Here is a 25,292-nt window from a genome sequence, read left to right as displayed (position 1 = left end):
ATACAAAGCCATAATACAGTTACAACTTAACTCTGAAAACATTCCTACAGCACGTGTGTGGGAGATTGATCTCGGTCTAGTTTCCCCAGTACAGAAGAAGCTTGTACATCTATTTTGCTTCCAGCAAGTCTCTGATAAAGCCCAGTTTAACACTCTGCTGTGCCTGACAATGTCCTCCCTTACAAACAACGTTTTAGCTGCCTCTTAGCCACTTAAGACCAAGTTCAGAATCCTCTTGAACCTTGCTGGCCAGGTATCTACTGAGGCTTCGTTTGACAGGCCTTGTATTGCCTTTAAAATCTTTCTAACGAGGGTGACACCCAGACATACTCTTAAGCATATTAATCACCACTTAGAAATCATTCTTCACCTGTATATGCTTCTTCCTCTTAATAGGACAAGGTTCTTCTTTTTCAGAAAGACTGATTCCATTTCTCTAAATCACATCTATTAAAGCAGTGGCTTCTACAACTCTGTTTCTGACATAGAGAGGAGAAAATTATACCACATAGGAGTCTGGCAAATTAAAATGGGTGTGTTCTGAAAATCTAAGAGGGAACTAGTTTCTAAAATATTTGCTAATTACATTAATTACATCCTCTTTCTGTACAGGAAGTATCAAGATGATTATATGGGGAGGGGAGGAGGAAGAAAGGGTGTTAAGCTAGCGCATTAACAGACCAATTCCATCATAACTTCTTCCTTTTGTTCCTGTGAAACCTATGCTTCATACAGGTCAAAGCTGCAGAATAAAAAAACGTAACTTAATCCCACGTTCATGGACAAGCACTCAGCTGAAGTCTCCCAGGTCACAGGAACTTGTTGAACCATCTGTTTGCCATGGTGTTAGCCTGGAAATGAGTCTAGTACCCCTAATGGTAATATAGCTTACATGTTATGCAGCCTTGGCACCAGCACCTTCTGTATACTGTTATTAATAGTATATAGAAAACACTCATCACTTCTCTACAATTCAGGATAGGAAATAGAAAAAGTAACATACTGGCATGTAATTCCAAGGTCAATCTGTAGCTTAAACTTCTGATATATGTGAAGTATTCTGCAGTGAGACAGTGTGTCATGCACTGACAACAAAGGGTGAAAAAATTAATTTCCCACCCCTCATTATCAAAGGAATTACTCCCTATCTTTTTCTATACAAGAGTACTTTGAAGAGTGACTTTTCAGGAGAATTTCATTGAAAAACTAAACTGAAGGGATTGCAGTTGTTGGAAAAAAGACAATCAAAGATTAGTTTATCAAAGTTATAGGAGAGTTAAGATGTAAGGTTTGGACTTTATTCCAGCTTTCAGAGTCTGAAACTGGGCTGCCTTTTTGTCCTGCCGAAATGATTGCAACGGATGAGAGAGCACGTCTCTAGAAGGGAGGCAGAGGCTTGAGCAAAGGCTCTAGCTCAGGTGTGTCTGACCACTAGTCAAAGGTTGCCCTCACAAGGTAATTGATGTCAGTCTGTGACTAAATACCGGCTTGGAATAACACTGATATCTGTCTTACGTGCAAGGCAGTCCTTTGTATAGACACAGGCAATTCAATACTGGAAAATAAAAGGCTGATGTTGATTTTTGCAGCAAAATGACACCAAATTAGAATTCTAGCAGAAAAGGCTTACAGAGTTTGACCAGCTCTTCTGAACTAGGACACACTGTTTTTCAAGAGAAAGGTGTGTACCTGCCCTCGCATGAAAGCACAAAGATCAGTCTGGCACTAACACAAATTTATTTTTATTTTCTCTTGGCTCCTAGGCCTCATGGAAAGGGAGGATTCCAGGAAAGTAAAAGGGAGTGAAGGCTGCTGCCTTGTGTTCACAGCACTGCACAAATGCTTCTAGTGGAAGAGTACAGGATCATGGAAGTCTAATCTAACTGTTGCATTTCTGATCTTGCCAGGACAATGTAATTATGTAAGGCATCCTTGAACCAGGTCACTGTTGCTGAGTCTTGTCGCTTCTTTCCAGATTCAGATTAGGAAGATTTCTAAGAGAGGCTGAACTGCAAGGACTTGCCCCTTTTTCCTGGATCTGGTCTCGCAGGTATTGAATTTCTAGCTGCTGCATTTCTATGATTTTCTCACTTTCCTTCTCTGCATTCAGCCTCACGACAGCTGGGCTGGACAGCAGTTCACTGGAGGGAGCTAGAAGATAAAATCAGAGAGGATAAAGCAGAGTAAAAAAGCTCCAGCTAGCGTGATTCTTTGGCATGGACAAGGAAAGGCATCTTTCGGAGCTGAAGGAGAGCTGAATAGTAAGATTCTGCAGTATTTAGCAGCTTCTACAACTAAGATTACAACAGAACAGGTACCACCAGGCAGACAAGCTGGAATGATGTGGAGACAGTAATAGAATTGTTCACCAAGGACAAAAAGGGCTTCTGGAATGAGTACTGGCAATATGGAAAACATACAAGAAGCACTACTCACCTGTGTCTTGAATTGCTTGTTTTCTCTTGGTTAATCTTAGTGTTGACTGGAGGTCACGTATCTGGGTGTGGGCCACCTTCAGTTCTTGCCGCAAGTCATTAATTTCCTTAATCTGACTCACGTTTTCCTGCAAAAGCAATATGCTCTATGAGGAAAAGCACATGTACTATCTCGCTCAGCAATATGTGTCTTCATATTTTTGGGAAGGCCACTGGACAGCACAGAATCAGTATCACAAGCAGAAGATACAGGGCAATCAGTACAGTACACAACATTTCAGATAAGGCCACAGTAGATTTGACACAAAACATGATAATATTCAAACCACGTTAATTCAATAAGCTAATATTTATTCTGCTTTTCTGGCTGCAGCTGCACTCCAAGGTATTTTCTTTACCAGTTCCACAGGGAAGCTCAGGTATATTCCTGGACTGATCCAATTAATTCAGAATTAATGTGAAGAATTCCCATTTCTTCCTTCAGTGTGCATTATTTTGCTTGTCATTTACCACTATGTGTCTGTTCACTGAAATTATCTATCTCCTTGCAGTTCTACAAAGCCCTCTTAGTTCTGACAGACATCATTTTCCAACACTCCTGCCAAATTATTAAGGAATATATAAAGCATATGGAGACTTGAGATACCTACTGCTAACATGCTGTTATGAGAAAAACTTAGCCATGTATCCATCTTTTGTTCTTTTTTTAGGCAGTTTTCAGCCCATAAAAGTTCAATCCTCTGATTTTTTTTTTTTTAATAGCCTACCGCAAAGCATCTTGCTGAAGGAGTTGTGAGAGTACAAGTAAATGCACTTTACCCATTGTTTTGACATATTCAAAGACTTCAGCAAAAACAGTATGGACTAAACCTCGTGAAGTACAATAAAACTGTTGCTCAAGATTTAGAAACAGGAGCACCATTTACTAAATAGTGCTTTTCTGAATTCAAGAGAAGTGGAATTGTACATTTGCCTCTTACAAACACAGTGAAATACCTTATCACATCCACAGCTAATGCAAACGTTAAACAGTGGCCATCATACTTGAATCAAGAATAGCAATGATTTCAGCTACCTGTGGTTGTTTTAGAGAAGTTTTGGAACACAGCACCATTCCAACCCCTGGAACTTCATCATAAATGGAAATATTTCAAAAAAATAAATGGCCAAAAGGTATGCTTTGGGTACCTCACATAATACCAGTCTCAAGCAATAGAGAACTCACTAAAGCAACAGGAGATAAGAACCAGGATCAATAACATTTTCCTTTGAAAAAGGTGTCTTCAAATTTGATATCTTTTAAAAATTGTAATTTTGGTTGATAAGAGATAATTATGTTGCCATAAGAGATATATGCAAGGCATATGATTTGGTTCCTTACAGTACACTTACAAAGTATTGGCACCACACCACTGAAAACTGGTTAGTAACAAAGTACAACACTTGCTGCAATTGTCTGTATATAGATGCACTCAAGGAGTTCTGGTTGGCAGCAATAACTCAAGGTGCATGTGTGCGCCAAGATTCTCAACACTTCACACTAAGACAAGTACACCAACTGTGCTTTACCTTCCCCTCAACTGAAGGTCACTGACTGGAGGAAGATTGTGGGGTGCATTAAGGTCTGAACTTGTTGGGCAAGAACAGAGAACAGTTGTTCTTGCAGTGGTTGTGTTGGACTCTAAATGTAGCATGGGCTGGTGAGCTCAGGCAGCCTGCTCTGAAACCATAATATTTTGTTGACTCTGATTTGTTTAATTGAAGTCTTTAAACACAGAGGAAATTTGACTGCTGTGCATTTATCCCAGAGCTTGATTCTGAAAGGAACACGTGAAAAGAATAACATCCAAGAATCAGTCATGGTAATCGTCTTTTAACCAGCTTTGAGAGTTAGGTCACAGCATTTCTGTTTAGGTGTACTTTAGTCACGAACATCTTCATGAGTTCAAGTAGTTGAACGCTGCTATAAAATGAAGATCATGCTTTTGGTCTATTAGACAGTATAATACATAGTATCTTGTATGAGGCCATCTGGGCTACATAGAAATTTCTTGTTTGGTTTGCTGGGTGTTAAAAGAGGCTGCTGGTTGACACTGATACTGTTTTTCTGAAGAGACATGCTATGCAGAGAGATTAGAGTTTAACTCAATCTTTTCATTCTGACAGAAAGCTTGCACTGCAATGCAATGATCATGCCATGGATTAAAATAAATGTTCATGGTAAAACTCATTGTCATGGGATGTTGTGGCAAAATACGAATTGTTTCAGAAAAGGGAGAGATCAAATGCATAGAGGATGGGGCCGTCAGGTACAAGTGCATATGACACCTGGATGCAATCTATAGCCTAGGAAGTCCCTACAGTGCTGACTGTCAGAGACAGGTAGGACACACTGTAGAAAAGATCATCCTATACATGCTTCAGTTTAAGCAGTGTTACTTCAAGATTATTCAGTGTGTCTGTTCTTATGTCTCCAGGTGACCAAAGGAGCCATTACATATACAGAAGGCTAGAGGAAAAGCTAATAGTCTAAAACAATCAACTTGCCAATTGGTGAGAATAATTAAAATTACCTTGACGGTTCTAATCATCCATTGCAGCAGTCACTAGTGGAATGTACCTATGAATAGTCACTCCAAGAGGAATGCACAGCTCTGGAAATATAAGCACAACTGAGGAATAACAGGAATACAGAGCTGGAAGGCCATCAAGATGTCATTTACTTTTTCAAACCAAGTCCTCATAGAAGTTTGTCTAACTAGTCTTAAAAGTCCCCTGTGAAGGACTAGAAGATCATGTTAATTCCTCCTGGCAGTAAAGTCTCATTAATGTACTAGACTTCAGAGAACTGCTTTTTCTTTGAAGAAACCAGGCTGGTTAGAACCTTTGATATCTTCATCTTCCAGATGTTTTATTAATTTGGTTTTAATCATCATTTCATGTTAGGCTTACTGATCCAAGACATCAAGTATTATCATTATGAGCACCATCTGTCACCCTATTCCAGCAAGGAAGTTCTTAAGGTTATTTTCTGAAGCTGTCTGCTTTTGTGCCAAAGGAAACATCTAACTCACAGAAGGAGTAAAAAAATCAAAACAGGGCCAGGGAAGATCGCTGCTGCCTAAACCTGAAGAAGCACTATGAATAAACAGCAAAGAACAGATGAACTAGGAGTGGACTGAGGTATAATGATCCTGAGGAAGTATAATAAAGTAACAATGAAAAAAAGGGCTACTGAGGGGAAAAGGAAATGCTGACTGAGAAGAAGGAGATCATGGTAAGACGAGACTATAAAAGAGCTGTCCTTTTAGGATGTTTGGCGTGGGGCTTTAAATCTTCTCACTCCAGATGAAAACAAAATGCATCTTTGGCCCCAGCAGTCACAAGTTTACCTTGCCTTGTAAGGAACAAGGATTCTGTGCAAGAAATCTTGGTATGAATAGGCATATTCATCATGTGTTTCTGAACTTCCTCAAAAAAACTAGATGTGAAAAGCAGAAAGTTCTTCTGAATTCAGACCAGCAGGCATGAGATTATGTGGCCAAAGCAAGTAGGTTTTTTTTTTCTTTTGTTCCTCCGGAACTGGTTCCTAAACACTACCACACAGCAAGTACGGCTTGGCACTCAGACAGGTACAAATTGACTATGATGGCAATTACAAATACTGTTTGAAATAAATACATGAATTGCTTTAAAGATATCCAGGCAGCAGAGATTTCCTATCTCCTTTTACATTAGGGAATGAGAGATAAACAAAAATATCCACAAAATAGCAACAATTTCTGACTTCAGAGATCTTGCTCTTTTTGTCCAGAAAATCATACAACTTAAGTAGCTCAATATCCTTGAATGGAAGCACTTGAAAAACTTAGGAATTTCTGGCAAGGAAGCAAACCAAAACTGTTTCGTAGTCCTAAGAAGCCATAGTGGTAAGGCTACTAAAGTTTCTTTAGCGCAGCTGCTTCCTTTTTTCCTCTCCATACCACATGGAAAAGGCTTATTACCTGCACGACACGCATATAAGCAGCTTGGTGTATTTCCTGATTTTTCACCACCTTCTTTTTTAAAGCTGCCAAATTCCTCTCAAGATATTCTCGCTGTTTCATGTCCTCCTGCTGCAAATCTGTGTCTACTGCTTCAGTCTCCACCTGAGGGGGCACAGCATGTTGCCTCAGTAATTACATTACCAAAGAAATCCATTTGCAAGGAGAAGGCTAAAGGCCCTGACTCACCAAGTTTGATTGCTGCACATACTTGGTGTAGAGCTCGCGGATCACATCCTTCATTTTTCTGGAATCCTGAATGAAGCCCACACAATTATGAAGATCTGCTTTAAATCGTTTGATGAGAGTTTCCATACTGTGCTTCTGCAAGAATGATGTAGGTACATTCTTATTTGGCTCATCAGAGCACTCTATCATGTGCAGTTTTCTAGGAAGTTAGTAAAACTGGCAAAAACTCTCATATACTTTCACTTAATTAAAAAAGAAGTGTTACATTAAGAAACCCATCAGAGATGTAAGCACTACCTGTTGAATAGCAGTAATATTAATCCAAGATACTTGCTGTGGGTAATGTCCAGAGATCTCATCTGAAAACCTGCGGCTTACTGTCATGAATGCTATCCCCCCACTGTCCTTTCTCAAACAACCTATATTCTTAATTAGAAACAACACACAAACAATGATAGAAGGTAAGGGCAAGACTGCCTTCTCATTCTCACTTGGTTTCTACATGGCCCCTTCGACCTGCTTTCTCAGTCCTGCACTGCCTGCTAAGGTCCTTCACCATCACTTGTAGTCCCTTTCCCTCCCTCATGTCTGACGTGCTTGCTGTCAAACACAAGAGGTCCTTGTCTCCCCCATTTCGAAGCCCACCTACTAATTCCTACTAATACCTACTAATACCTACTAATTCACCCTACTAATGCCTACCTATCATTGTAGGTGGTAGCCTACATGCTGCTCCTATTCAAGCCAAGTGTCCCCAGATGTCAAGCTTGGGCAGGGAGGAGTAGTCAGTTAAGCATTTGCCTCACTGCTCTGTTAAATCCAGGAGAATATATGTTGATTGAACAAACTGACACATAACTGGATTTTTTTAAAATCAACTCTCTAACTTGTTTGCAGGCTTGGAAATTTTCTGTCTTTGTCCCTGCTGACCAGAGATTCTCCTGGACTTTGGAGACAGTATCCCTGAAGCGTCTGTTTGCTCAGATTAATGTTTTTGGAGTGCTCTGTCCCCACAAACTTCATTATGTAGGACCTGCATAGTGGTTGCACCATACCTTCTGCTTCTCTCTGTGCAACTCGCGATCAGTTGCTTTTAGTTTCTGTTGCAGTTGTGTGATGTTCAGCTTCAGCTGTGTGCTCTCCTTGTGGAATCGTTCCAGCTCACCCTCCCTCTGAAAGGAAGCAGGAGGAGGAAATCAGGACTAAAAGGAGATGTGAAATAACAACACATAACAGGAAAACCAGAGGCTGGAAATAACAGCCTTCAGGGAGTAGAACCCCCTTGAGGTTGAATTGCAACACGAAAAAAGTTAATTTTGGAACAACACTGCCCTCTGCCAGAATATACAGAAAACACAAAAATGGATGTTCAACTCCCTTTTGAGTTACAGGTATTTAAGTAACGTGATGCCCCTTCATCTCCCTGACCTGCACTGGAGCTTTACTGTTCCATCTGAATAAAAATGGCTGAGATGGAAATTAACAGTCAATACTGGAAAGAGTAAGTGCAACAGTAAGAAGAACCTGATACCGAAAAGAAACAAATGCATTGAAAAGCTCTGGGTACGTACATAGAATACAGGGAAAAAAAGCAATAAGGGTACTACAGCATTTACTGGCATATGATGGTGACCAGAAGAGAGAACAGGGCTTTCATCATGCTAGTCTGATGTACATACAAATTGTTCATTAGTTTGCATTTTATTTAAAAGCCTTTTGTTCTGAATAAACAGACTTACGAAAACTAGTACATCACTGATTAGCTATGTCACCGTAGTCCTAATTTGGCTGAGCGAAAGGTACATCTATGGAAAGATCACAGTAAGTTTGTATCATAAATAAGTTGCCTCAATGAATTTGCTGCAAGCCAAGTATGAACGCACGGAAATTTTCCATGGAGCAGCTGATGAACAGTAATTTTCCCACATACCTAACCCCTGAACAGTTATGTTTGCATAAATCTGCAATTTTTCTGAGAAAAGTTCACTCTCTCTTCCTCCAGATTGGAAAAGGCAGTGTCTTACAAACTCTGCAGGGTATGTGGAGGGCAACCACATAAGGATACGATCTATTTTTAAGCAAATATTTTAAGCAAATAGACTGTATTACTCACAGGCTAGAATTAAATACTGAAACAGGAGCTTAAAAAACTGTGTTGATCACTGGTAGCATGTGATAAAAAAGTAAATAGCAGCTAATTGTGCACAAATATTTTTATTAGTTGTAAAGATACTGAATCACTGCTCTGTATCCTTGAAAGAAGTCAAGGAACAAACAGGGTGGAGTCTTCCATGGGACTTGCTGGGTCATCTTTGTATTCAGACAAATGGCTTAGTAGCAGAGGCCAAATAAGAATGTTACTCACCTCATGGATCTGCTCCTTCGTTATTTTAATTTCATTTTCACGTGACTCTATTTGCTTCTTAAACTCCTCTATTCTGTAATCCAGTGCTAACTTGAACTTTTCAAGCTCCTGATTTTTCTTTTTTAGGTCATATATATGCTTCTCCTGGGAGAAATAGGTACAGAGATCTGAATCAGACAGAGCACTCTCAAATAGATCCCTAGGACAAGGCACAAATATGGTAGAGGCAAAACCAGCAGTCACAGATCTAGTGGAAGACTGAACTTCAGTTGCACATGTACACAGATTGGGTGGGAAGGGAGGGGGCAAATAATGCAGAAAGCCACGTATAGATCCCAGAACGGGGGACAATAAACTCAGCATCCTGAACTTGAGCTCCCCAAGAAAAGTTTAGAATGTCAACTAAAAATGAAAATCCCAAACTAAAAATCACAAATTCTTTAAGTTAAAACTGAGTTTCCAGTAATGTGATATTATCACAAAATTATACTATTAAAATAAATGTCTGTGTTAAATTAAGGGAGGGTGACTTTGATCTTAGCCAGTTGTCCAGTCTCTCACCTTGTCTTGGATAGTGTTGGCTCTCTCTTGAATCTCCGTCTTCAGTGCCAAGATGTCCTCCTCCAGTGACTTAATGATGCCTTGTAGCTTCAGCTGTTCCAGTCGCATTTCTTCCATATCCCTGTTTCGCTCCTTGAGCTCTTTCTGTAGGCTGTTCAACTAGAGAGGCAAACAAGAATGGAACAATCTCCAAACGCTGTGCACAAATTAGCCATTCTACTCTGTAAGAGACCTTGCAGACAGCGTGGGATATCCACCTAAGATATGATGAAGCAGCATCGTATCATTTAATTACCTGTAACTCAAAAGGGGCTTGAATATCCATTTTTGCATTTTCTGTATATTCTGACAGAATATTCACTGCACTACAAGGAATCAAGGAATTTGCATCCAGAAGCAAGAAGAGTGTGGATGTCATATCCAAGAATCAGCTTCAAGCCATGGAAAATTATTTTAAGGTGATCATTTGTCATATGTCTCTAAATATGTCAAAAGTAGACTGGAAGGATGCCTGTTTCATAGCTCTTGGGTACCCTCAAAATCCCCACCTCAGTACTAAGATCTGTGAACCCAAGAAAGTCAGAACCAAGAAGTGGTGTTGGTCAAACTGTGAGAACCCACAAAGAAATTCCTGATGTCTAAAAAACAACACAACTGAAGACAGTACCATGATAATAGGGAGTAGGAAGGAAGAGAACTCTGTGTCTCCAGATAGGTACTGAAGAAACTGAAAAGAAAAAATGTCCCTCTAACATCCTTAGGCAAATGTAATAGCCAGTCAGTGAAGGAGCTGAAAGGTTTCATGCCTCCTTAAAAATCCTAGTAAAACCAATTAGAAATGATGATGCATACAAAATACAAAGTGTTTATTGCATCGAATGCAGCAGTAGAAGTATTTTTCTGACAAAGCAATGCATTACATCTTGGAAAAATGAAAAGGCTCATTTCCTTCCCATCATAGGCTGAACAATATTATTACTTATACTTTAAAACTATATAAGATAAAAGAAAGTGTACTAATAAAAACACACCTCCTCTATTATCTATCTCTAATCATATCAGAAATACAATCAGCACACAGCTGCTTCATCTGCACAAATGTTCTAAAACATTCAAATTGGTATAAGAAGAGGCTACTGTTCTCACATGAAATGCCACATATTTACAAACTAAATTAACAGACTAAATTGACATGCCATGAATCACATCCAGTCTTTGGCTATAGGTCTCCACGTGCAAGTCTGATCCTATCAAAGAATAAGACATACCCTTTTATTCATGACTCCTGTTTCACCTTTCAGTTGCAGGTTTGACTCCTTTTCTTCCAAGAGCTGTTCCTCATACTTGATTTTGATTTCCAGGATTTCTTGGTCTGCGTTTTCCTCAATTTGTTTCTTAATTTCTTCATGTGCTTGAAGCTGCTGCTTCATGTCCTCCCCTGCCTGCAGTTACGGAAAGCCAACATTAGAGAAGACAACAAACAGTAAAAGACCAATAAAGATGAGGAGAATTCTTTATTTGAGCTGCGTTTCTCCTGAGATGATCTCTATTTAGCAGACTCTTCATTTGCAGCACTATTATTTAGGGTAACTTAACTTCTCAAGGGATTAAAGTAACTTTAAAAACTGTTGAGACAAACATAAAAAAATTATTCTTAAAAAAATTTATTTTTAAGGCTTGGATGACTCAAGTTAGGAATGTGGCCCAAATACTAACAGCATAAACTTGTTCTGGCTGCAGAAAATGCAAACATAAGTAACACTTGAGAACATCTTTTAACATTGCTGTCTCTGATACATTGTCTCCGAAAAAAAAACCACCTAGGTTTGCATCAGTCGCTGTATGCCTCTCTTCTCACATTCAATTCCTCACATTCTTTCCAAATTTGGTATTGCAACATAGGGCTGCAAACAGTAATGTTGATAGAATTTATTGACTTTAGATATACAAGTATCAGTTAGCTGGCTGCCCTTTGTCAAGCCAAATCTGACATCAATGTGCAGGAGTTTTTTAAATACTCTGTATTTGTCTTTGCTCCCCAAATTATGCAGGCAGGAACCTCAAGGAATCAGGAATAGAATCCACCATTTTAGAAATGTTATCTCTTCACTAGAGTAAGGTGATTGAATCTTTCTTCAATTACAATAAATGTATAATCTAATCCACATTAACAAACAGGAATTCTTGGATCTAGGAGAAAGAGAGGCGAAGCTGAGAATGGCCAAGGATATTAATCTTAGCAGGTTACTTACTCGAGGTGTGAAGCCCAGAAAAGTTGTTAACTCAGCTGGGTTTCCCTCAGTACTATTCTGTCTACATATTTCCTCAAGATTACAGGCAGATTAGGATTTGCATGGAAGAAGCCAACCTCTCCTGTCCTAGGAGACACTTTGTTAACTAAATTTATCACCAACTGTGATAATTCAAACAACAAATCAAGTTTCCTACCTTCTCCAGCAGAAGAGATTTCTCGTTAAGTTTTTCCTCATAATACTCTGTTAGCTCCTTCACAGCCCTGCTTTTGCTTTCCTCCAAATCGTGCAATTGTTTCTCGTATTCCTCTTGCATCCTCTGGGATCTCACTTGCAGCTCCTGGTATTTCTCATTTTCCATTAAAAGTTTCTGATCACTGTCAGATTCTGGTAACAGGAAACATACAAACAGATAAAACTAATAGGAAAGAGGTTTATCCTACCCTTCTACAGTCATCAGTGTCTTATTCTCTATTATCTTTTTTGGCAGCTGGTTGCAATAAATTACACTAGAAGCACTTCATCACTTTCTTCATCAGGTATACAGGGGGTTTAGACTCTGTGGCCACACAAAATTTTACATCAGAAAACCATTTCTTGAGTTCCCTGCTCTTCCTTTTACTTCCCACTTCACTAATAATGCCCGTTCCAAAGCTGTCATTCACCTTTCCCAGTTGTGTCTTTGAATATTCTGCTATATCTTTGTTTGTTGCATTGGGACAGAAGGGTGTTCTGTTCCAGCTTGAACAAGTCTAAAGCCTACACCAAAATCTTCTACTCTGCCATTACAAAAAATTAATGACAGCTAATTTAGCCATTCCCTTGAGATGACAACCATGACAGAGCTGCATAAGCACAACTGTTACAGAGTATGAGCAGGCAATGGACCCATTTATGGGTGGACTTGCTTTTTGGTACTAATTTGAAATTTTTATGTTTTATCTGGATTACGAATCTGGGGTCTGGGTACTTCCATGTTGTGTGCATTGTACATTAGCCTCCTTGCTGAATTGTATGACTTCACTACTCTTGCATGGTAAGCTATAAGATAAATGAAGAAACTACTGATCTCAAAAATCGAACATCTAAGATACAGTGCCCATGTGCATGTTCTCATCATGGTCATGTGTGTGGTGCAGTTCAGACAAACGTTTGGTCTGCAACACCCATGTGACACACATGCTTTTCCCTTGTACTTTAGTAATCCCTGTCATATTACTTGCTATGACTAATGCTCTTCCTCCAGATTGTAGTTACAAACACTTGTTACAGTCTAACCTAGCTGCTGCACCTTCCTGGCCTGTTTATTCATCAGCTCGGACAGTTGAAACTGGTGTTGTAGCTCCTGTTTTTCTTTCTCTGCCTGTAAAATCTGGGGAAAAAAATAAGAAAAATACATTTTAATTTGAAACTAGGCAAAGCAGTGTCCAAATTGTTTGTACTCTTGCCCATGGTCTGGAACACATACACAACACAATTTCTTTCAAGTGTCTCACCAAAATTCAGATGCCAAGTTTTCTCACAGAGCAGTTTGTTATGACAGGTTACAGAACTATGGAAAGCTAAGGGAAAGTAGCAAATGGAGTTGATATAATACAGGATACTGTATAATCCTAACCTAATGAGAAAAGTTTGTGAGCAGCAAAAGCCTCCACTTCTTTGTGTGAGCATGCTTGAGGAGAATTTGCAGTTCCACAAATTGTTGTCCAGATATTAAAGTTCAAGCTGCTTCCTGTCTCACTTGAAGCAGCCTTGAGGTCCTAAAACATTGACATTTGCATAGATGACATAGGCCTAAGCAAAAGCAAATTTTGAATGCCATTTGCTTGGAATGTCTGACTACCACTACAAATGTCTTGGTCTCCTAAAAAAGCCCAAAGAACTGGAACAAGAAAATAGGTAAGAAATTTCCCATAAAAGTTAGGAGTTGTACCATAGGTACAATTTTTGCACTTTCTTAAAGACTGTATGGGTCTTGCATAAGCAGAAATACTCCATTTGCCTGCTGGACACAACAACTACAAAGGTTAGCCCTGAGCCTGTCCAAATCTGTCATTCAGTTTCACCTGAACATGTGCTGATACTTGGATGGGACGTACAACTTGCCTGCATAGAAAACTTCAATAACAGAATACTTTCAAGGGCATTTGCTCGCAACCTATAATCAACAAGCCTAAAGAAGTTTCTTTGTAGCTGAGATTATTATAAATCTATAGCCAAGCACCACTTAGGAAAAGACCTGAAGAATCACAGAAGAAAACCAGCACAGATAAAACACAGGTAGAGGAATCTGTAAGAAGTGAAATGGCTTTTTTGTAAAACCTCAAGCTATATGAAAATGAGGAAAAATAGAAAGGTTAAATCTCAGGTTACTTAAATGCAAAAACCACAATGAGAAAAAAAATGAGCCTGAGGAACTACTTGTGTCCTGGTTTTGGCTAGAATAGTTAATTTTCTTCTCGCTAGCTGGTCCAATGCTGTGTTTTGGATTTGGTATGAAAACAATGTTGATAACACACAGGTGTTTTTAGTTGTTGCTAAGTAATGCTTATAAGAAATCAAGGACTTTTCAGTTTCTCAGGCCCTGCCAGCAAGAAGGCTGGAGGGGCACAAGAAATTGGGAAGGGATACAGCCAGGACAGCTGACCTGAACTAGCCAAAGGGATGTTCTATACCACAGAACGATTGTGCTCAGTATATAAACTGGGGGGGCTTGGCCAGAGCTGGCCAGTCGCTGCTCAGGGACTGGCTGGGCACCAGTCAGCAAGTGGTGAGCAATTGTATTGTGCATCACTTGGGTTTTTTTTTCCTTTTGGCTTTTATTCCTCTCTACCTCTCTGTCATTTTCAATACAATTATTATAATACTGTGTTTTATTTCATTTATTAAATTGTTCTTATCTCAACCCACAAATTTTACCTTTTTCGTGATTCTCCTCCCTATACTGCTGGGGGCAGGGAGTGAGTGAGCAGCTGTGTGGTACTTAGCTGTCAGATGGGGTTAAACCATAACAACTTGAAGAAAACATTAAAATTAATAATTAAACTTCCTCAAAAAAAAAAAAAAAAATCAGAAACCTCCCAGAACATTTGTAGGGCCAAAAGACAGGAAAGGTATAAAAGGAGCACTTGAAAATGACAAGACCATAAAATAATAAAACTAGTAACTAACTTGTCAAGCTTTCATACTGGAATCCTTCTTTATGTGGAGTCAAACAGAAATACTGCTTGAAGGGACTATGTGCAGCTCCACAAAATGAGCAGTAGCAAATCACCAGGACAGGGTAACATTCATCTAAAAGCTCAAAAAGAACATGAGGTTGATAGATTTGAATCATATGATATGTAATCTCTCACTTCAAGCCATTTTACTGTCAGAGAAATTGCTAATGGATCACTTGCCTTCTACCTATAAAAAGGGGTCCAGAAATGGCAAATTACAGGTCAGAAATCCGGTGTGTGCACCAGACATGGACAGAATAGAGTTAACAGACACAGATAAATAAGACACTGGGAAGAATTATCATGGCTGTTGCCTTTCAGAGAAGTCCTGCTTCATGACCACAGAGAAATCAATAAACATGTGAACAGAAGAAACCCAAGGAATATGTTTTACTTCTGCTTTTAAAAAGCGTACAAGGCACCTTAGCAGATGTTCTTAAAAAAACTAAGCAGCCAGGGCATAAGATCCTGCAGCAGCTGCAACCTTACATGTGATGGAGCTTTTAAAGGATGGTCTCATTTCTACTCAAGGGTGACATAGCTTACTGATCCTTGGTCTCAGACAGCATTTATTACTGGAACTGTTTTTACGTGAAGATACTTACATAAAGGCTACCTAGGAGAACTCTTGCATCCCCTTGTACTTACAAGATACTTGACTTGAAGGTAGCTTCATGCTTTGCAGATATCAAGAACATCTTTATTGGAAAGGAATGCTTCATTTTTCAGATGCTTTCTGGCATTCATACATATGTAATGCAAGTTTGATTTCAACTTCAGTGAAAGATTTCTTGGTATTTGGTTCTGCAATATGAATCATACCTGGTGTTTGGTTTTAAGGGAGCCTATTTCCTGAGCGAAATTCTCTTCTAATTCCTTTATTTTTTCATTACAGTACATGTCTTTGAGATGTAGCTGGTAATAATTTTCTGTCTGTAGCTCTTTCACACGAATCTGCAGGTCTAGCATTGCCTGACTCTGTTAGGACATGGATGAGAAGACAATTTTACTGGAGAGGTTGTTTGCCATTAGCAAATTATACACACATTTACATGCACATATTTATGAAAGATAGCATTTGCAGAGAATTTTCAGAAAGACAGATCAAGTTCCAGAAGTAAGGTTCCTTTACTATCTTACAAGATGGCTTATAGAAATACAGCTTCTGACTTCTCTACTCCATTAAAACTGCTTTCAAGAGATTGGGGAAAGTATTCACTCACTGTTTATACAATGCAGCTTGCATGTTAACAAGTAGCTGCAGTTACTTGCTGTATCACCTTTTTATGACAAAAGCCATGCAAGCCCTCTTAAACAGAAAGCCATATAGGAACAGCTAGTCACAAACATTATGCAAATGTAATTCACAAGCTGTACACTAGGAATCCTATGGTTCATATTCACAAGTTGCTCCTCCTACCTTCTCTTCTACATCTGATCTCATCATCAGCACTTCCTCAGCATACTCAACTTCCTTTTCCCATTTCAGTGTCCCACCTTCTTTATCACACACTTTCCAGATAAATATAGAGCCATCCTCTGAGGCAGTCAGCAGAAACAGGTCATCGTTTGTTACAGACATCTTAGAGGGAAAACCAAAATAATAGTAGAGGTAAGCAAGAATGGAGACACAGTTTTATTTTATACCAAATTTTTCTCCCCACCGTGGTGAAAATTTATTACATTGATTACTGCTTACGAAAAAGTCTTTTGTCTTTAATTAGGGATTGCTTAACTTAGACAGTGAGCTCAGGGAGCTCAACGACAACCTTAACATGCCAGTGGTGTTTGTCTTGAGCCCCCTGAAGAAGCAAGGTATGAGCAGGACCATCCAGACAATGTGTTTTACCATGTTTATTTTTAACACACTATGCCACGAAATGGGAAGGAGAATCAGCACTAAAGAAGATGTGTGCGGCTGGTATAGCAGGGAAAATAAAGTGCCCTGTTACCTTTGTAACAGCACCTGCGTGGGCCTGATACTCATTGAAATCCCTTGTCAAAGGTAATGGGTACTTCATAGCTCGAATTGTCCCCAGAGATGTACCAACAAATACCATGTGTCCAGAATGAGAAACGGCTACTGCAGTATACACAACACCAAAAGCAGGCACTTCATTCTGGATCTAAAACAAAAACAAAAACAAGAGAAAATCACGCGAACCCCTTGCATTACATTAAGTTCCCCAATACTATTTGATTACTTACTGCATAAGCAATTGTCATACCTCTTCTGCAGCAAATCATGCAGTTAGAAGAATCTACATACTTATAGGAGTACAGCCATGAACAATAATTAGGATTAAGCTTTATAGATACACACTCTTAAAATTTCGAGCCGAGGTCCACATGTTAATCACTTCTGAAAGATGTAATGGTTACAGCATGCAATTTACTACTTATCTGGTAAAAACCAAAATGCATGTAGCCTACAGTGGTAGATGCAACACACTTCTATTTCAGCAAAGCGGTTGATACAACATTGCCAAGTTAAGTTTGTGAACTGGATGAGAAGGTTTCTAAGTAAATCCAAGTGAAGTTACAAAAATACAAAACTACAACAGAATCTCAGGTTTCACGGTAAAGGACATAAGAACACAAGAAAAGTGTCAGAAAATATCACAGCTATCAAAACCAGATTGATTCCTGCTTACCAAATGGATGATAAGGAAACCAGAGCACTAATACCTTCCCCAGAGAACTTAGCAAAATCACACAGTGTGTGTTAGCTCACCGAAGACTCTGAAATTTCTTTGAGAGTTTGGTCAGATCCAACAGCAAAGGTGACTTTGGTATCAGAGGACAGGGCAATGCTGCTGTAGATGCAGGACTTGAGCACACTCTCTGACTCCCTTTGACCTGTCAACACGTTCCACTCATACACAGCACCATGTGTGTCACAGGAGACAAATTTAGCATCATCTGTGCTCCATTTAACTGCATGTATCTGGCAAAAGCAAAACATACCAAGGAGCCTGATGTGCAGGTTATAGACATGCAGCATGGAGTCACTTAACTGGTACATCCATGACAATTTTGGAATCATACTTCTAAGTCTTACTTAAAACTTCTAGATGTTTTGCAACTAATTCTGTTTTAGCATTAAAAAAAAATAAATCAGTAAGAACTACTTTATGAACACACTGGGAAAAGCTCATTTGAATAGTCAGTAGTACATTTTTAAAATTTATTACTGGGATATTTTTCCTGGTTCAGCTACCTGCCAATCATTCACCTTCAATTTAAGGACAGACTTTTTAGATGTATCAAGTGCATGCATCCATTGACTTCTGACTTCGGTATTTCTATTTTTAATTTTAGGGCCCCTTTCTGATCCAAAATTGTACTTCACCTTTTCAAAATGCATCTTATTAACTAGTTCATACTTTATGATTTGTATCATACAGGATTTGTTTACTAACCTTCCCACTATGTCCTTTCAGATTATTAATATTCTCAAAGGTGATGCTGGAATAAATTTGAATCACATTTCCATTAACTGCAGCAAAAAGATGGCCTCCATTACTGAAGGAGCACTACAAAAAGAACATAACTACCCATTAATGTAGATGCAGTGGATAAAAACATTCATGCATTGAATTCCAATGACATCATCTAATATCAGAATGTTACACAAAAAGAAAACTCCATGACATAATTAGTTTCTTACTGCTTTCCCCTGTAAAATCCAGTCCTTAAGTATTTGTGAGCAGCATCCCTTCTGCTGCTTCCCAGGTCCACAATTATGCGTCAGTCTCCAGGCTTATTTTCCAATAGTTGGAATCCTTTCCTCTATGCTTTGGTATCCTAAATCCTACTAGGATCTATTGGAGATGTTTCTGTCTTCTGTCATGTTCTTCACCACTCTGCTTCCTATAACTCCCCAACTTCATTTTTGCATCATTCCTTACCTCTCTACACTGTCTCACAGCAAACTCCTTGAAAACATGCATGTCCTTATACAGCAGACTTATAAATCGTAGTTTGTCAGAAAACCCAACCAAACAGAAAAGGCCAGTGGGATGAAGTGATACTGTGTATGCTTCCTCCCGATATTCCTTATACAGCTCCAAAGTGCTGAAAGAGAAAACCATTGCACAGTACAGAATAGTACAGACTCCCTACACACAGCTGACAGGACATTATCTGCACTGGCAAAGACACCTGCAGCTACAATCTGACCATGCCTTGTCCTTGAGGAAATGTGTTGTCATTCAGTTAAGTAATGATCACACAGATGTTACAGGAAACAAAGGCAAATCTGAGCTTTCTGGTTCACAGAGAAGGTGCGGAAGGTGCAAGAGCAAACCCTTGTTTACTGTAACATAATGAAGAAGGTAAATGAACCGCTGATTGCAAACCTGTAAGAACATCCCTTCTGAGATCTGGATTTGTTTTTCTCTCCCTCTCCCTCCACAGAACCTTAAAATCTGGAGTCATTTTGCTTAAGAACTACGGCTATGAAGCAGGAGATGGGACAACAATATCTTAAGACAAAGCTGAATGAAACATTCCTGAAGACTTTTTTTTCCAAAATGCATGGGAAGTGTGACACAAAAGTGGCTTAACAGAAAAGGCTGTGGATTCTTTTGGCACTGGTTTTAAAGGCACAGCATACTCACACTCCCCAAATCATGTCAATAAGACCATTTACATTCCACACCACACAAGAATTTTACCAGAAACACTCTCATTCATATAAGATTGCTGCTGTTGCCTGCAAAATGTAATATACAAAAATCCAAGAGATAATAATAAACAAACTCTTTACTTCGTTTTGTAATTCCAGACGCGGACAGATCTATCCAGGGAAGAAGTAGCAAGAATGGGTTTCCAAACACAGATGTCCAGACCAGTAATCGAAGCAGAATGCAATGGGTAATTCAGGTATGCAAAATAAGCTGCCTTCTCCTGAGAAGCAATGAGACATTAGAAAATCACAAATATTTCACTGCAGGCAGAAAGTCAGGTAAGAAATCTATCACAGCTCTTTGCATACAGTAATCAAATACATTTGAGGAAACTCCTTAATCCTTTCACTGCACTGGTCTGAACATAATAATGATAAAACCATAGCAATGTTAGAATCAGTTTTAACTTCATAACTAAAAATCAAGAAGAGTGATGCAGGGAAGATGTAGTCTCCATAGTTCACATACACTAGTGGGAGCAGAATGTAATCAGGTGTCCAAAGAAATGCAAGTTAGATAAATAAATAAAACTGGACCTGAGAGAATTCAGCTAAGACCTTCTGATATTTAAAAATAATCAAGTGCTGAATGATAAGCAACTTAACTGGGATGTTTAGCTAGTACATGCTGGAAGTGAAGCACCAATTAAATTTTAGGCTGCATACAGAAAAAGGACCTGTAATTACCAAACCTCTTCCTGTAAATATCCTTCTGTACACCCGTACACAGGTTAGGTATTTAACTCCATGCAAGTCTATTTCATAATCATACATTTATCTCTTGTCTTTGCATTATTTAACAGAGTAGGGAATGTTTTGCATTATGTTTGTCCTTAACAAAGAGGTTTCACTTCTAACCAGGACTTCAACAACTATTCTTTTAGAGTAACATGAGATTCCCATAGCTGTTCAGCTTTATTGTTGCATTAAGGTTTCTGCATATTACAGTGGAGCATAAACTACTACAGTTACGTTAAAAATCTCTCTGTTAAAGCCTTACTTAAGTGGCACCCTTAAAAGGACTTCACAATGTTGTCTATCATTCTGCTAAATAACATCAGGTATTCATATGGAAGGATGCTTCAGCAAGGGACTACTGAAATACAGCTCTCAGAGAAGCATGCAGAGCACTTCATATCGTGAGTTTTTAGGGTTCAGACGTTTTTTGATGGATTTGATGAGAATGCATCATAGAAAGCGATACTGAATAGCCTGTACCATCACAATACACCCCTTACTGGACATGATGGCTGTGGAATGTGATAGGATTGCACTTACCTTCATAAGATTAGTGGAGAGCATAGGAAACATGTAAAGCTGGTTTTCATTTGTGTTAACGACCATTGTTTTCCCAGAGGGGCTGAAGCATATACATATAATGTCCTGTCTGCCCAACTTTTTTGGCTCGCTGCTGAACAGGTCCTGAGGAAGCTGCACAAGAAATGCATCACATGGGATATTCCAGGTCTCCATGTTTTAGTAGCAGGCATACACACACACACATAAACTTTTGCTGTAATGCTAGTCTAATAAGCATATACATAATATCAGTAAGACAACTTGGATATTTAGTAATACATAACTATTGCAAGGCAGGGAATAGAGGACAAAATAACCTAACTGTACCTATAGCATTACAGCTGAAAAAAGTATCAGAGGACATTTCAGCAGTAATCTTAAGTACTGCGCTAAACAAAAATGAAAATGGTAGCAGAAAAGTATTGAGAAAAAACCCTAGCAAGTGTCAGAATGAAAACTGCCTGAAGATCGTGATCTCAGAATAACAGTTCTTTGCAGCGTATCATTCTGCATGATATGCAGGCTGATAATGGTCTTATTACAGGGTCTTGTGCACAGGGAAGATCTGACCTTTTAGGCCCACAGTATGAAGGCTTGACCAGGTCATCACAGTTAAATGTTCTTATCTAAAAAATGCAGTAAGTCAATACATACAGCTCACTATAGAAGGGTTAGAAATCTTACTAGATTACTTAAGAATGTACAGTTCTCATGGCAGCTACAATAAACATCTGAGGGGAGAAGAGCTTTGCCTTGGAAAAAAGCCAAGCAGCCTAGTTCTTCAAAACTGATGTAGACTACTCCTTAGCTTCAAAAGTCTCCATAAATAAAAGTTTCTTAAAGGTTTCCTGAAGTTTGGCAGTCTCAAAGCACATTTTACATGCAGAGCTACCTTGCAAAAGGACGTCTGTCACTGACTTTCAGTGTGACCTCTGGCAACTCCCTTCCATTCAATAACACCAGCACAGTTAGCTAATGCTTAGAATGTAATTTAGAGATATGCTAAAATGATTATTATTATCTGATTCAGAAGCACCTCCACGCCTCTATACAGGCCTCTCCTGCATAATTACTTGTAAAAGCTTTTTTCTCCCTACCCAGATTTCTTGACTCTCCTTGTAGGCTTCCTTTTCCTTGGCCTTCTCAAACAGAAGAACAACCCCTGGGCTAGATGAACATGCAAAGCCCTTGGAATAAGCTGCAAGTGCAGATATTTGAGGCAAAGAATCCTGTTGTGAACCATTATCTTCAGAGGACAGCCCACAAGAGATATCAGAAGAACTGCAAGCAGGAAAAAGACCAATAAAGGACAAAACAAAAAATGCTCATCATCAGCAACTGAAATACTAGAATGCATTCATAAACTGGACAAGAAGGAAATAAGTGAGTGGCCTGTAACCAATCTGCATGCACAAGCACGAAACCATTAGTAATAGTATTTAACAGATTTACCTCTCATATTCTTCTGTTGTATCTTCTTCTAGCTCCCTGGGTGGTTTTTTGTACTGTACACTTGTCTCCCAGTGCAGCTCTCCAGTTTTAAACAAGGTAAGTTTGCCTGCATCAGTGCCACATATAACTTTGTCCTCACACAGCCAGGCATGGCACAAGTAGTTTTGTGGCTTTCCCTTTTGTAAATTCATCTGCTTCAAAGTTCCTTCACTGTACTTAAAAAGTTTAAAAAAGCCATTTCCAGTGATACAAACCTGTGCGTTGTCTTGCGGACTAAAGCTCACCTACGGTACAAGAGAGACATAAATTATTTTATACAAGTATGTTCACAAATAAGCAAATATCTGTTCCGAAGACTTTCAATACCAAATACAGGAAAACAAACAAGGGAAGAAGGTTCATAGAAATATATAGGAATACAGAATAGACTAAGAAATAACCATCATAACTACATATTGCAGTTTTTCCCTTTCCAAGACTGTGTATATCAATTTTACACAATGCTACAAAATACATTAACTCTATTAAGCTAAGACACTATCTGAATCACAAGGCAATACTGAAGAGAAAGTTGCCTCTGCCCTTCAGGATTAAATGACAAAATTAATTTTTCCAGTAGGAAGCTTCCTGAAAAGTGGCATCATTCATTCTTAAGTGCCAGGAATAAACTCTGTATTTCAGATGAACCTTGCCCATTATACATATTAATTCACATAATTAGGTGTTGGTGAAAACAGTAGAATAGCCATCTCAAGACCCAGTATGAAGGACAGCAGGGGTAGTTACACCTTATTTTTCATGCTCAACGGGACTTTAGACAGCAGTTATCTTTACAGTCACTCTCCTCTATTTAGGAATTGAGCTCATGAGGTCAGTAGTTCACACAACCTCTGCTTGTAGCTGTTCCCCAGAAAAAAACAGCAGCTAGGGTCCAACCAACCCATGTACTGGAAGCCTTTTACCTTCCTGCAAGAAAGATACTAAAAAAGGGCACCCAAAGCAGGATGCAGGAATTCTTTGAGTGCCATCAGCCTGCTCCTTGCTACTCTTCCTGAGCTACTCCTCTGATCTGCACACAGAACAGACTGCAGGAAGGAAAAGGTACATGAGCACGCTGAGAGCTTCCAAGCTGTGTTACACTACCGAGCACAGCTAATATATTTAAAGAGTATTTCTGCAGGGACACATTGCACACTCACTGGCCACTCTGGCCACTTGTACTGGCCTTATACCATAGATCTCTTAAAAGAATCTCATGTGATATATGAGACACAGACATAAGATAATGTCCATTATGGTCAAAGCAAAAATTTATTTAGCCCAGCGTCCTATTGCTGAGGAAGGCCAACAGCAGACGCCAAGAAAAGCCACAGAAACTACATAAAATCTACAGCGGGGAGCCCTCTCCTCCCTCTCTTCCTCTGGAAAACTGTGCACATATCTTGCAGGCCGAGCTTACGTGCTACCTGGCACCCGGCACTCATCGAACCGTTTGGTTCTTTCATCCATCTGAAATAGCGCGACAGGGTCCCAAAGAACCAGTCAACTACCAGTCAACTCTGAATCGAAACGTTAAAAGCTGCAGAGACGCCGGCCCAGCCCAGCTTTGCAGGCAGGCGTGTGCAGCCCGCGCCCCGGCAAGGCCGGGGGGGGCCGAAGGGGCCCGCACGGTGGCCGTGGAGCCCGGGGGCTGCGGCCGCTACCTGGCAGACGCCACCGCCCGGGGCCTCCACGCGGGCCGCCGCCATCAGCCGCTGCTTCTCCCACAGCCAGTAGGTGAGGTGCCCGTCGGGGGGGGGCCGTGGCGGCCGCCAGGTACCGGCCGTCGGGGGAGAAGGCCAGGGACACCGCCTCCCGCGCCGGCAGCTCGGCCGCGGCCAGCGTCCGCCGCCGCCGCGCCGGCACCGACGACAGCTCGTAGATCGTCATGACCGGCTGCTCCGCCACCGCCTCCGAGAGGGCCAGGTACCGCCGGTTGGGGCTGACGGCCAGCGCCAGCACGCCCCGGCTCTTCTCAGTGCCTGCGGGGAGGAGCGGGGTCAGGGCGGGCCGGGGGCCGGGGCCGGGACCGGGGTCGGGGTCGGGACCGGGGCCACCTGGGATGAACTTGTGCCATTTCTGCTCGAGGTGGACGCGGAGGCAGCCCGCCCCCGCCGCGTGCAGCACGACCTGCTCCTCCAAGAAGCAGACGCCGCCGGCGACCCCCGGTCGGCAGCCGAAAACGGCCACGGGCTGCGCCGCCACCGCCGCCGCCATGTTGCTGCTGCCGCCGCCGCTGCCGTGGCAACCGCGTCCCCGGCGCCCCCGGAAGCGGCGGCGGCGGCGCGCGCAGGCGGCCGGAAGCGGCAGCAGCAGCAGCATGGCGCGGCGCGGCTCCCTCTCCGGCTCTGGCTCCGGCTCCGACTCGGACTCGGACGACTCCTCGCTCTCAGACTCGGAGGTGAGGCGGCGGTGGCGGGGCCGGGCGGCGCGGCCTGCTCCCGGTAGCCGCGGGGTGGACTCTCCCGGTGCCCCCGCCGGCGGCTGGGCTGACCGTGCCCTCCCCACAGCTGCAGGAGGCCTTCTCGCGGGGCGCGCTGAAGCCGGGGCTCAACGTGGTGCTGGAGGAGAGGCCCAAGCGGCGCAACGACGTGGTGAGCGGGGCGGGGCGGCGCCTTCCCGGGGCCGGGCGGGAGCCCCGGGCCGGGACCCGCGTCCCGTAGCGGCGGGGCCGGGGCCATCGGGGCAGGGCCGGGTCGGGCCTCCGGTGTCCCCGCGCTGCTGCCGTGGTTTGGGGCGTCACCCA

At 41.0% G+C, this 25,292-nt stretch overlaps 1 protein-coding gene across 1 annotated transcript; it reads right to left on the bottom strand.

Moving 5' to 3' along the window:
* Nucleotides 1-1,722: 1,722 nt before the first annotated feature.
* CFAP57 (cilia and flagella associated protein 57) lies at nt 1,723-24,944 on the bottom strand. The gene is given in 23 exon segments (XM_055815389.1): nt 1,723-2,151; nt 2,437-2,563; nt 6,440-6,583; nt 6,668-6,802; nt 7,723-7,839; nt 9,033-9,176; nt 9,594-9,752; nt 10,862-11,035; nt 12,042-12,232; nt 13,124-13,217; nt 15,889-16,044; nt 16,487-16,648; nt 17,019-17,192; nt 17,801-18,013; nt 18,489-18,602; nt 18,978-19,143; nt 19,838-19,977; nt 21,035-21,187; nt 22,153-22,336; nt 22,508-22,791; nt 24,211-24,303; nt 24,305-24,528; nt 24,604-24,944. Coding segments are annotated over 23 exon segments (3,822 nt in total). The 5' UTR covers nt 24,869-24,944; the 3' UTR covers nt 1,723-1,942.
* Nucleotides 24,945-25,292: the final 348 nt, after the last annotated feature.

This window comes from Falco peregrinus, chromosome 10 (genome assembly GCF_023634155.1).
Source record: "Falco peregrinus isolate bFalPer1 chromosome 10, bFalPer1.pri, whole genome shotgun sequence".
In the NCBI taxonomy this organism is placed as follows: Eukaryota; Metazoa; Chordata; class Aves; order Falconiformes; family Falconidae; genus Falco; species Falco peregrinus.
The sequence above is the reverse complement of the archived record's forward strand: the minus strand, read 5'-3'. Positions and strand labels throughout refer to the sequence as shown.